At 33.2% G+C, this 14,084-nt stretch overlaps 1 protein-coding gene across 11 annotated transcripts in view; it reads right to left on the bottom strand.

The window, feature by feature from the left end:
- Positions 1 to 14,084, bottom strand: part of LOC149806101 (uncharacterized) — a 106,791-nt gene that overhangs the window by 3,530 nt on the left and 89,177 nt on the right. For 9 of the 11 annotated variants that reach the window (XM_089950990.1, XM_089950988.1, XM_089950993.1 and 6 more), the window contains 3 exons: positions 12,218 to 12,294; positions 10,803 to 10,994; positions 8,907 to 9,033 (listed from right to left, as the gene is read on the bottom strand). In XM_089950990.1, coding sequence (XP_089807116.1) covers positions 8,907 to 9,033; positions 10,803 to 10,994; positions 12,218 to 12,294 — 396 coding nt within the window. Of the gene's footprint in view, positions 1 to 3,279; positions 3,332 to 5,201; positions 5,242 to 8,906; positions 9,034 to 10,802; positions 10,995 to 12,217; positions 12,295 to 14,084 lie in introns of all 11 variants that reach the window. The other 2 variants (XM_089950984.1, XM_089950989.1) reach the window with 2 other exon arrangements.

Below are 14,084 nucleotides of genomic sequence, written 5' to 3' on the forward strand. Positions count from 1 at the left end.
AAATTTTGTAAGCTAGCCAATTAAAAAAAAATCTGTCATCTCTTAAATCTTGACTATTCTACATAAATTTCATGTGAAAAGTAAGCTGCCAAATAACTCAGAAAGCAATAATCATATAATTTGTAAAATCCTGAGTACTTAAATAACCTATTATAAATATCACCATAACCAGCTGAATAAACCACAAAAAAAATCTTGCCATCAGGAACATAAATTTCTTTAAAGAGTTTAATATATCTGAATAATCCTGCAGGATATTATAAGGTATCGATTTCAATTAAGGTTTTCAAAAACTTTTGAAGTAAAACTGAACGCACTTTGAAAGGAATGCTTTCTCCAGCTGACAAGAAGGTCACGGCCTACACTTAAATGAAAAACTTCAGTGAAAACATTAATTAAATAGTTGATGATGGCATCATTCCTGACACTATTAGAGAAAGGACTGTCATATCTTACATTTTAACAACAAGAGTTTTGGCAAAAGCTATATGGATAACTTCTACAAGATCTGGTATTATACGGAACATGCCATCAACCACTTATTGCCTGAATACTTCTTTCAAATCATATATCTATCCTTTGATATATTCATAATAATAGAATTTCTTGTGACTCTATACAGAAAGTGCTTATTTATCAGCATGATTCATGCAAAACTTGAAAGACCTTATTTAAAAGTCTTTTATACTAAGATCTGCCAGATTTGGTACAGGATCAGTAGAAATTTAAACGTCCTGCATGCAAGGATGATTTCTGTCAAATTTGTTCAAAGTCTGTTCAGCTGTTCTTGAAAAGAGGTTCTTTAATAATGATTTTTCTATTTTTAGTAATGTTGGGTATATCTGATGGCAGAATGCAATAATTAATCAAAATCTGTAAGGCCTTCATGCTAGAATGCTCTCTACCAAACTTGGTCAAATTCTAATAAGCGGATTTTGAGATCTTTTAAAATTAATAATATGAGCATCCATATTTTATGACAGATCAAAATCTACTGTATAAAACTTAAAGACTTTAATGACAGAATGCCTTTTGTCAAAATCTATTGTATAAAACATTAACAAAAATATATGGAGAAAAAAAATTAAACTCAAATTTTAATGCCAATTTTATATGTCTGTGACTTTGATTCTGGATAAAAGATGAGAATGTGTTTCAAAGAATGAATTGTTTTAGCTTCGTAATGATTCATTCCAAATATTAAGAAAATCCTTCAAGGCATTTGCGTTATATAAGCAAATGAAACAAAAAACTGTGACCTAAATCTTCATGCAAACTTTCTATGATTGTGACCTTGACCCCAATATCAAAGTGGCAAGAATGCTTGTCAGTAAATGAATTATGTTACATTCATAATGATTAGTTTAAATTTTGAAGAAATTCATCAAGTGGTTTAGGAAACATAGGCTAGTTAAACAACTTTGACAAAAACCCTAATGCAAACTTTTTATGACAATGGTCAAAGGTCAAAGGTGCAAGCATGCTTCCCACTAAATGAACTGTCTTAAATTTTATAATGTTTTATTCTAAAAATGAAGAAAAGCCATCAAGGGTTTAGGAAATATAAGTAAATGAAAAACTTTAATCAAAACCACAACACAAATTTTCAGCATTTGATTTTCTGAACTTGACCCAAACTTGCAGGGTCAAGCTAGCATGTCGAAGAATGAATTGTCTTAACTCATAATGATTAATACCATGTATGATGAGAATCAATCAAAGAGATCAGGAAATATCGACAAATGAAAATATTAATCAAAACCTCAAACTATTGGCAATAGTGATGCCAGTCTGCTGCTATGTCTCACTTTCCACTAAAGTGAACTCCACAAACATGAAGTTTATGAGAGTTACACAACTGTCTTGAAATGAAAGATGGCTGGTTAATGGAGGTGATCATTATGGGAGGTTGGAATATACACAATAAAATATAATCATTATGTAATATATCTTATCAAGAAGAAGGAAAAATACATAATGCTCAGATACTGATGAGATTAATTTATAATAAATATGTTGATTACTGAAAGTGTACTTAATTCACGATTCTGAAAGCCACTTATAAATTTTCTTATTAGCATTTACTGAATCAAACAAACACACTGTGTACCAGAATATATACTGGCCAACAAATACAGCTCACACTGGCTGATGATTATGAAAATGCTATTTTGATCATACCTGTTGATTGGCTAAAAGTATTATATCAATGTAGGCTGCACTCTGTCAATGTTGCCTTTCAACTTCAGATACAATCTTTACTATGAATAAATTTATTTAAAGAACTGATGGACAGATGGATGTGTAAAACTTACATAAATTAATATTTTTTAAATAAAATTTTGGGATAGGAAAAAGCAAGTAGAAGCTACACATACGAGTTTGTGAAAAGCAAGGTGGCTGAAGTGCAACAGAATCCAAAACACAAGATGGAGAACAAATCTCTGGATTTATACACAAGAAAATGATACTAGACATGGTGATCAACAGCATATAATTAGGTGTCACATACAGACCTGTAGGTCTTTGTCATACTTTTGTGTCACAGATAGACCTGTAGGTCTTTGTCATACTTCTGTGTTGCATATAGACCTGTAGGTCTTTGTCATACTTCTGTGTCACACATAGACCTGTAGGTCTTTGTCATACTTCTGTGTCAAACATAGACCTGTAGGTCTTTGTCATACTTCTGTGTCACATACAGATCTGCAGGTCTTTGTCATACTTCTGTTTCGCATATAGACCTGTAGGTCTTTGTCATACTTCTGTGTCACACATAGACCTGTAGGTCTTTGTCATACTTCTGTGTCATGTACAGATCTGTAGGTCTTTGTCATACTTCTGTGTCGCATATAGACCTGTAGGTCTTTATCATACTTCTGTGTCAAACATAGACCTGTAGGTCTTTGTCATACTTCTGTGTCACACATAGACCTGTAGGTCTTTGTCATACTTTTGTGTCACACATAGACCTGCAGGTCTTTGCCATACTTCTGTGTCAAACATAGACCTGTAGGTCTTTCTCATACTTCTGTGTCACGTACAGATCTGTAGGTCTTTCTCATACTTCTGTGTCACGTACAGATCTGTAGGTCTTTGTCATACTTTTGTGTCACACATAGACCTGCAGGTCTTTGTCATACTTTTGTGTCACACACAGACCCATAGGTCTTTGTCATACTTCTGTGTCACATATAGACCTGTAGGTCTTTGTTATACTTATGTGTCACACATAGACCTCTAGGACTTTGTCATGCTTTTAAGATCATGCTTTACTACCTTCATCATCACTTCCTGCTTGTGCCTGCAATGATTCAGCTATTGATGGAGCCTGAAAAATGCCATCATCAAGGTACAAGCAAGCAATATATTATCCCATGGCCAAAGCTGCTTTCAAAGAAATCTTTCAAAGGGCCAAAGACCCAGATGATATGACCAAATTTCAATGTATCTGTGATTAAATCATAAACTACAACATTTAAATTTTACTTTGGGTTTTTCTATATGATCACATGATGCTGGGTCCTGGGAGACACCTGTTTTTATAAATGTAAGAAATAGCTCATTTAACATACCTGATGCGATATCCACACTTTATGCTTAAGAAATTATTATTTGGCATAAATATATAAATAGCAATAAGTGCACACTGATCAGGTCACATGAAATTTGGTCATACATTTGTGCATAACTCTGATTAGAACAAAATAAAGTTCAAATTCAAGGAGTAGAGGTATAATTAATGTATCGCCATATGTCAGTCAAATGTGCTGATACCTGCCAACTAATACTAATTTACAGGTACATATACTTGTCAGACATTAAGGTCTCACGCACTTCATCAAACCAATTGTCACTATATACAAATTCAGATCATCATAAATTGACATTTAAAATCACTTTTCATTAAATATTAAATACACTTCTTAAGATAAACACTAATTCAGAAGATGTCAACATAAAATACTCTGATCCTACCTTATGTTTTAGGATAATGACTAGGTGTGGTTATCTCTGCTTTACTAATAGAATAGTATGCATAATTTTACAACTGTAACTTTATATTGTTACAACTCTATGAAGTTTTTGTAAATTCTAACAATTTTTCAAAATTTATATCCCAATCAATGATTTTGCTATCTATATTTTCTTTCAGGTATTATTAATTACGGTAATTGCTTTTCAACATTTCCACAAGATTTAAATATGCCCATAATTTATCATCAGTTTAACAAAACTAATCAACAAAAAGAAAGAAAACTTAGCTCAGTATTTTTCCAAAGCCATTGTTTTAGAAACCCTCATAAGTCATGGATCCTTCTGTTAAACAAGAGACCCAAGTGACTGATCTCTGTAGATTGCATATGTAATGAAAATAACTGTTTCAAGGTTTTCTATATATTGTCTTTTCACCCATACATCAAAGCATCAATTGTCCATTATTAACTGGTCACTAATTTTAGTAATGGAAGTCAATTTTGGGAGGCAAATCACCATCGTTTGTATAAATTTGCAGGCCCCTTTATGACAAAGTGCTTTCAGTCAAATTTTGTTCGCTGCTTTTTAAGAAAAGTAATTTAAAAACTTCTCTATTTTCAGTGACAGTGGCCAAACTATAATGATAGATCTGTATCACTTAAGTGGAGCCAAACATTTGCAAAATTGTATGGAAAAAGGAGAAGATAAAACTTGACCTAGGGCATTAGCTTCAAGCAAATTCAAGTTTCAGTCAGTTGAGGCTTTCAACTGTTATTGTGTGGAAACCAAATTCGTAATGCAAAAATGGCCAATTCCTAAGTCCAACAAAGGTTATAAATTGCAAATTTTACCAGATAATGGTGAAAATCAACCTAGGTTTTGATGTTCAGTCCCACATTAAAATCTGGTTTCAATCCATTAAAACCTTAAAAAAATGACTGAGCAAACGTGAAATTTTGTTTAAATTATGAAACCTCTTTTAAATATATCCATCAGTTTCTATATTAATAATAATAATAATAATAAAAAATTATACAAACTGCTCTTCCATTTCACTTCTGGTTAATATTATTATTAAAAATTACATTAATAATACGCTAATAATAATTCCTTTCTAACACCTAATAAAAGAGTTGGTTTGCACATAGCTGCTCTAAGATGGAAAAGTGCTGGAAAAATCTTTAAGGCTTTTGCAGAGTGGGTATCAACATAAGCTTATTCACCTTAAATGGCAAAAATATGATGTCAGAATCAAGACTTGGCCTGAAATAGAACATATATTTGAAGGATTTTGTATCTTAGATCAAAAGTCAAGTTTATTTTGCCCACCTAGCATCATACCGTAAGTGAAAGGTAATTATCAAGGCTCTAAATTGTTTGTTCTGCCTTTCATGAGACTTCTTGTTAATAGAAATATATATATATATTGGTTGGTACTGTCTCAAGTACTGACTTGCAAGATCTGATAATAATAATTATAATAATACGAAGAAGAATAATAAATTTCTAAGTAAAACTCAAATAACTGGCATAACTCCTCATGACTGACACATGTACAAATTATTCAAAGTTCTCTATCTACATTACCATAACATGCATTACAAAAAAAGTCAACAAAGGGGCTGTCCATATATGATGTCACACACCAAAGGGGGAGGTGGTCTGATTTGTATATTACATAGCATATCACCATGGGAGGAAGATAACATTGAGAAATAAATCCATGGGATGAGATGTCAACAACCTTATTCCTTGGATTTTAAATCTTTATCCTATCCATAACTTTTCTCTTTAGGTTTCCAGAGGACTAAACCCAGATTGATGAAGAAATTTTGTTGGGTATTAAATAATTCAGAATACAATATTTGTATGTTTTTCTGTAAAAAAGCGATTTCAAACCAATTTTACTTTTGAAATATTTTACTGAGCCCAAAGCTTTTTGACATCATATATGAGGAGGGTCTTGAGATTTTGTGATGAAATGCAACAAGGGGAGGGGGGTTAAAAAATCCACCAAAATTCTATGATGTCATATATGGATGGCCTCAAATATGAAATGAACAGTGTGGTATACTGTTCCTCTCCACCATAAAGAAAATCACTTTACTAAGCTTGAATATACCTTAAAACAAATATTATGTACAAGTTATTATAGCTGACATACAGCTGTATCTACAAGTGTTATGTACAAGTTAAAGTAGTTGACATACAGCTGTATCTACAAGTGTTATATACAAGTTAATGTAGTTGACATACAGCTGTATCTACAAGTGTTATGTACAGCTTAATGTAGTTGACATACAGCTGTATCTACAAGTGGTATGTACAAGTTAATGTAGTTGACATACAGCTGTATCTACAAGTGTTATGTACAGGTTAATGTAGTTGACATGCAGCTCTATCTACAAGTGTTATGTACAAGTTATTATAGCTGACATACAGCTGTATCTACAGGTGTTATGTACAAGTTAATGTAGTTGACATACAGCTGTATCTACAAGTGTTATGTACAAGCTGATGTAGTTGACATACAGCTGTATCTACAGGTGTTATGTACAAGTTGATGTAGTTGACATACAGCTGTATCTACAAGTGTTATGTACAAGTTGATGTAGTTGACATACAGCTGTATCTACAAGTGTTATGTACAAGTTAATGTAGTTGACATACAGCTGTATCTACAAGTATAATTTGTATTAAAAAAACGATGTACCCAAACTCTGTGGTATACAGAGGTAAATTTTACAAATGTTTTAATTACACTGATCCAAAGTTTGCTCATTCACTCTTAGGGAACAACTACTTCCAGTGTCATTCAAGTTTACAAAAATTAATTCTCAAGGCCTTGCTTTGAAGGAACTGTCAACAATTTTAAATAAACTGCTCAAAATTTGTCAATTCTGACAAAACAGTTTCTCTTTTACATTAAAGGTGAATGTTAATTGTACATTGGGCTTCAGTGTGGCATGATTGACTTTTTTCTGTCCCATGGTATCCCATTATCTTGCACCTAAGCAAAATTAAACATTTTTCAATAACTGAAGAATATCTGTCTCCAGATCCTAAAAAAAGTAATTTTAAAGGGGTTGTCTCTCAAGAAGGTGGCACAGTTGTAATTATAATTATTTCTAATAACCAAAATCTGTTCTCTTCTCAAAAAGATCATTTCTGAATTATATGCTATTTAAATTACTTTTTGTTAAGTTTTTATTAAGATTCTGCTTCCATATAAAGATATGTTAGAAACATCTGCATGAATAAAGTTATTTTGGCTTTCCATGTAACCTGGATGCAAAGGTTATTCATGTAATTCTACTTAATACCAGACTATCAGATGTTATAACATATTCTTTGAGATTTCAGTCAATTCTGCGAGTTCTGATTCTCTTTTCTAGGTCATCCATATACAGTCAGGCAAAATGCAAACGAAAGATCATTTTGGTTCATTTTTACCATATATTACAAAGATTTGCATTTCCATGAACAAGCACGCAATCATGACAAAAATGATGCATAATATGCATTGTTACTCAAACCTGTATCTTATTATGAAGGGACTTGCACGGAATGCTCTGTTATTTCAAAATATTAAGGAAAACAATTGTAGCCAAACAAATTTTTTACTCTGTGAGAAATTAATATCAATAAGTGAGACTAAAATGTGTTTAAATGTACCTATTACAGAGAAATTGAAGAGAAATTTGATTGCTATGCAGCACACACCTCAGCCTTCAAATGTTTTTAAGTGCTACTCAAAGACATAAAACAATAAAGCAACTATTTTTGAACCCTTTGCTACAGAAAATGTCACTCATCTTTTTCCATTCACCAACCATTATGAGCAGATTTTTTTTCAAATCTCTGCACCTCTAACAGTGCAAAACATCAAGTTTCCCCAAAGTTTAAATCTTTCGAGGTATGCTTGGGATTGCCTCATGTTAGGAAATTCTTTCTCATATTATTCAAGCAAAGCATAAATCAAATGTGTAAGAGTATAAATCTAATATATAAGAGTATAAGTCTATGTAAGAGTATAAATCTAATATGTATGAGTAAAAATCTAATGTGTAAGAGTATAAATCTAATATGTATGAGTATTAATCTAATTATGAAGGAGTATAAATCTAATAATGTAGGAGTATAAATCTAATATGTAGTAGTATAAAATGAACAAGTAGGAGTATAAATAAACATGTACAATTATAAATAGAATATCTAGTAGTATAAAATGATTTGGATTTAAATGTAACTTGTTACAAGGATGTAATTATCTATTTTTAATACATATTGCATAACTCCCCCATTATAATACTGTCCACAGTAGTCAGAGAGTACAAAGTGAGATTGCCTTATCATAAATTACATCATACACATAGTTACACTAACATGTAATTAAATGTGATCCATAACAAAACCTATATTATAATAGCAACCATGCAAAAATGAAGGACCTTGTAGCGAGGGAGAACTGTGCTACCTTTTGTCAGATCCTCAGGTCTGTTATCATAGTCAAAATATTTAAAATGTCTCATCTCCTAATAATGTGCATTGGTACCTCACTATAAAGCACCTCATTATTGTGCAGTCAGTGGTGTATGGTCATAAATCTCACTTCTGTGATGAATATGATACACTTTAATGGTCCTATTAACACAGTACAGTTATCCCTCACTACAACGCAACTCAATGTAGTGCAGACCCTCATCTAATTGGTACGTGGTCATTAATCCCAATTTTGGGATGAATATAGCTTTGATATTAAAACAACTTCAGTCCAAGGCAATCTCAATTATAATGTGGTACACTTTCGTGGTACTCGGAACAATAATATAGTGAGGGATCATCAGCTGTTTTTGCTTTTGTTATTCTTTGTGGAATATTGTTATTTCTTAGCAGTTTGGTTTTTATAGTCTGGTTCAGTCACTTACATCAGCTTTCCATTTCTTGTCTAGACTGGGTCCTCTCTGTGCTGATGTGCTATCTTCTTTCCATATTTGGTCCAGACTGCGTCCACTCCGTGTTGACTGGGTATCTTCCTCTATTGGCGACATATTTCTATCCAAATATTATAGATATAAACAGGTTTTATTAAACACCTTTTAGAGTGTAACCAATCATGATCTTTAATTTATAGTGTAACCAATCATAATCTTTAATTTATAGCATAACCAATCATAATCTTTAATTCATAGTGTAACCAATCATAATCTTTAATTTATAGTGTAACCAATCATAATCTTTAATTTAATGGAGGTCCCAGCTGGCCAAGTGGTCTCAGTGTTTACCTTTACCAACATCTTATCTCTTTCTGCATGGATTTGAGTCTCAGGCTCAGCCAGTATGGGGCATGTGAGAAATCTTACAAGTAACTTTCTGTGGGTCAGTGGTTCCTCCAGGGTTTTCCAGGTTCTGTCTGACTCGATATACTGGCTGACATGTACAGCTTATCATACACCAACAACAACATCTTCTTTTCATTTATACCATCTGAACAGCAATTATAATTACATATTGTACTGTTTCTAAATCTTACCCCTGTGCATGTCATTATGGATGCAAAAAATCCATATCCATACTGGACAGTGAAAATCTATACTGTACAAAAGGGATATATAAATCTTTTTGCTTGGTACCTATAGTTATTTCCCTTGTTAACAATTTGCCTTTCCCACATGGTTAGGTTCCATAATAAACTACATCTTTTTCAGAATAATAATTTTATTTTCATATTTTCAGCTTGTCATCTCCTATCATGAAAGAACTCCACTGATAAGACATTACTTTGCTGAATATCTTCAATCTAGGTAAAACATTTTTAGGATTATTTGTGACATTGTTTCATATCGCTACATATATCTACATAATGAAAATACTGATAATGCCATATGATGTACTGCCTAGCTATACATACTGACTAATACCAGATGCATCATGTCCTTGTTCATGTACATGACATCACTCACAAGACCTTCTCAGCAAGGCAGTCGATTTCTTTCCATAACCTAGACCTGTTATCAATTAGGTGTAATAAAATATCATGTACTGCTATTCTCCAGTTGGAAAACATATATTTAGAAAGTTCAGAAGTGTGATGCAGTGACAGTAAATATTATGCTCAACTAAAAAAAAAGTAAAGTACACTTAGACCTTAATTATTTCAGTTCACAAATTGAGGTTCCAAACCCTATGGAGCTCAATGACTTATTGCTATCTCTCAACTTGACATAATCATTCACCTTTATTTTTTTCAAATTTATGTGGTGACCTCAATCATCTTTCCCACCATAAGAAATGCTCAAATCAAAACACAAATATCCATTAAATGTAATTGTTGCCTTCCTGCTATTTTCCTCCCAACAATCTGAATATTCCTTTATATTCTTCTGTACTGACTATTTAAAACATTTTAAAAGGGTTATTGGACCTTTTCTTTTTGACCAATTGGAGCTTGTTGGACACCATATTTAGAAAAATGTATAAGCATAAAAAAATATGTGTAGTTTAAAACATCTAAAGTATCCTGTAAAGTTAGCCTGGTTCCCTGACCAATTCCACTGAATCTAAAAATAATCTCTCATCCAAATCAAACATGGACAAGCCTGTATCCAGATTTTACCACAGGAATCATATTTCCATAATGTTTGCTTTTATTCAAAGGTCTGTATTTTAAGAGTCATTTCCATAAGAATTAAGGTCAAATCATAAGGGCTGACAGGTCTAACGTGGTTACTCATTTTGTCAACATTTACAGCCATTAAAATAACTGAATCTGTCTGCACATGTAAAACCTCTAGCCTTATCAACAGTAGCATATAAAAATGTACCCTGATTTACTCCTTATGGCAGCTAAACTGCTCTGTGGATTATTCTGTTCCCGTTCACACTTGCGCAGGAAATCGGCCACATTTTTGTGCTTGTATTCTTCTGCCACATGTAGTGGTGTTCTACCCATACTATCTTTGGTATCAAGATTAGCTCTGTTAGCTATTAACCATTTTGCACACTCAAGATGGCCCCTGAAACATGTAAAAATATTTACTTACACAGATTAGCCCTGTAACATATAGCCTTATATTAAAACGTTTCAATCTATCAATGGAAATGATTCATTTAAGGCCCATATCACATCCAAACTGGTTTATCTGACAAATGGGTTTATCCAGCTTATTTGCCATACACAGATTGTGTTACACTGACCTTGCCTGGATAAGTTTGTATTAGACTGACCAGTCAAGGATGCCAGGTTTTGTATGTACTCCACAGAATGGATGAAAGTGCCTAACTGCTTGAAAAGCCTTTAGGCATGAGTACAGTGGAACTTTAGAAAATTGGACCTTAACAAACTGGTCTACTGATATTGGCCATTGGTTTGGGTTCCAAATATTTGGCTCTTTCTTTTTTTCCTTAGTATGTTAGTCTGTGAGGTCGATGCTTACTACACAGGATATAAAAAATGTGACTACATTATGACATCATTGCTATGACATTGTGATTACATTATGACATCATTGCTATGACATTATCTTTGACCTAGTTATATCTAAGTGCTATTAACTTTGAAAGAGAAAGGAAGCAAAATGATAAATCATAAACAATTTTAATAATCACAATATTAGTCATGTGAAAGAAAATGTTAAAGTCAATGAAAAGTATACCAGACTGTGGGAAATCTAAAGTGATTTACAAAATATCATAAATTAACCATGCATCTTCCGGTTGTGGAAACCAATATGACCTCAATAATTGTGTCCTACTTAAAGAATCAACCATGATACATTTTTCTTTGTGTATTTGATACATGAACTCATTTGCTCTTCAGCTTGTGAAAATTTGAAGAATTTTTAAATGCTCATTCAGCTGTAACTTTATGGACAAGTAGCGACTCTAACCCATACTATATTAATGATGCTCAGTTGGGGAAAGACATTCAACAAAGTGTAGAGCAAGAAAACATATGTAAAGTATCAATTTTTCAAAATGCTAAATATTCCGAAAATTTCACAAGCAATAATTCTTTATTAAAAAATACTGGCTTATTGTTTATACAGTCTAGTTAAAATGTATGATTCCATATGTGACCAAGTTATTTAGGTTTGTATATGTTTGATAGCTAACTAAAATGGTGTTTTATCCTTATATGTGCCAAAACTGGGGATTGAACTGAGAACAAAGCAAACTTTTCAGATCGCTGATGCAAAAAACTCAATTTTTGTATTCAAAAACAATCATGACTTCTCACCCCATTGCTGCCAAGTGCAGTGGTGTTTGGTTCTCAATGGTTCTGCAAGTAATGGCTGCTCCCAAAGCTGCAAGAACCTGGCAAAGGAAAATTTTAAATGTAGGCATGCATGCATGTATGTATGTATGTGTGTGTATGCATGTGTGTGTGTGTGGTGTGTGTGTGTGTGTGTTTTTGTGTGTGTGTGTGTGTGTGTGTATGTATGTATGTATGTATGTATGTATGTATGTATGTATGTATGTATGTAGACTTTAGAAAATGAAAACTTGAGAAAATTAAGTACATGTTTAATTTGTGTGCAAAGACATTTTGTAGTACAGGACCTGGGTCTAGTCTGTTTCCAGTCTGGTTCATGACACACATGGGTCAGCACCATAATGAACACCATCTTACCATCCAACACTACTGTAATAAAGCAGATCTCACTATCCAACACTACTGTAATAAAGCAGATCTCACTATCCAACACTACTGTAATGAAACAGATCTCACTATCCAACAATACTGTAATGAAAGCCCATCTTGCCATCCAACACTACTGTAATAAAGCAGATCTCACCATCCAAAAACACTGTAATGAAGCCCATCTTGCCATCCAACACTACTGTAATAAAGCAGATTGAACCATCCAAAAACACTGTAATGAAGCCCATCTTGCCATCCAACACTACTGTAATAAAGCACATCTCACCATCCAACAATACTGTAATAAAGCCCATCTTTCCATCCAGCACTACTGTAATAAAGCAGATCTCACCATCCAAAAACACTGTAATGAAGCTCATCTTGCCATCCAACACTACTGTAATAAAGCAGATCTCACCATCCAAAAACACTGTAATGAAGTCCATCTTGCCATCCAACACTACTGTAATAAAGCAGATCTCACCATCCAAAAACACTGTAATGAAGCTCATCTTGCCATCCAACACTACTGTAATAAAGCACATCTCACCATCCAACAATACTGTAATGAAGCCCATCTTACCATCCAACACTACTGTAATAAAGCAGATCTCACCATCCAAAAACACTGTAATGAAGCCCATCTTTCCATCCAACACTACTGTAATAAAGCAGATCTCACCATCCAAAAACACTGTAATGAAGCTCATCTTTCCATCCAACACTACTGTAATAAAGCAGATCTCACCATCCAAAAACACTGTAAAGAAGCCCATCTTTCCATCCAACACTACTGTAATAAAGCAGATCTCACCATCCAACAATTCTGTAATGAAGCCCATCTTACCATCCAACACTACTGTAATAAAGCAGATCTCACCATCCAAAAATAATGTAATGAAGCCCATCTTGCCATCCAACACTACTGTAATAAAGCATATCTCACCATCCAACAATACTGTAATGAACCCCATCTTACCATCCAACAATACTATAATAAAGCAGATCTCACCATCCAACAATACTGTAATGAAGCCCATCCTACCATCCAACAATACATTAATGAAGCCCATCTTACCATCCAACACTATTGTAATGAAGCAGATCTCACCATGCAACACTACTGTAAAGAAGCTCATGTTACTATCAAACAATACTGTAATGAAGCACATTTTATCATTGAACAATACTGTAATGAACCCCCATCTTACTGTCCTTTAATAAAATAATGTAACCCTATCACACCATCCTACAACAGAGTAACAAATGCCCTTTTTGTTTTGATACAATACAGTGATGAATCCCCTTCATATGATCCTTACCTACAGCAACAAGCCTCTTTCTTTTACCATCCAACAATATGAAACAAGCTCCCTTCTTACCATTATACAATACAGTAATTATAGTAATTAAATTCCTTCTTACCAGCAAAACACTACAGTTATGAACTCTATCTTACCAT

The sequence above is a fragment of the Sinohyriopsis cumingii genome, chromosome 2 (genome assembly GCF_028554795.1).
Source record: "Sinohyriopsis cumingii isolate HCF-2022 chromosome 2, ASM2855479v2, whole genome shotgun sequence".
NCBI classification, from domain to species: domain Eukaryota; kingdom Metazoa; phylum Mollusca; class Bivalvia; order Unionida; family Unionidae; genus Sinohyriopsis; species Sinohyriopsis cumingii.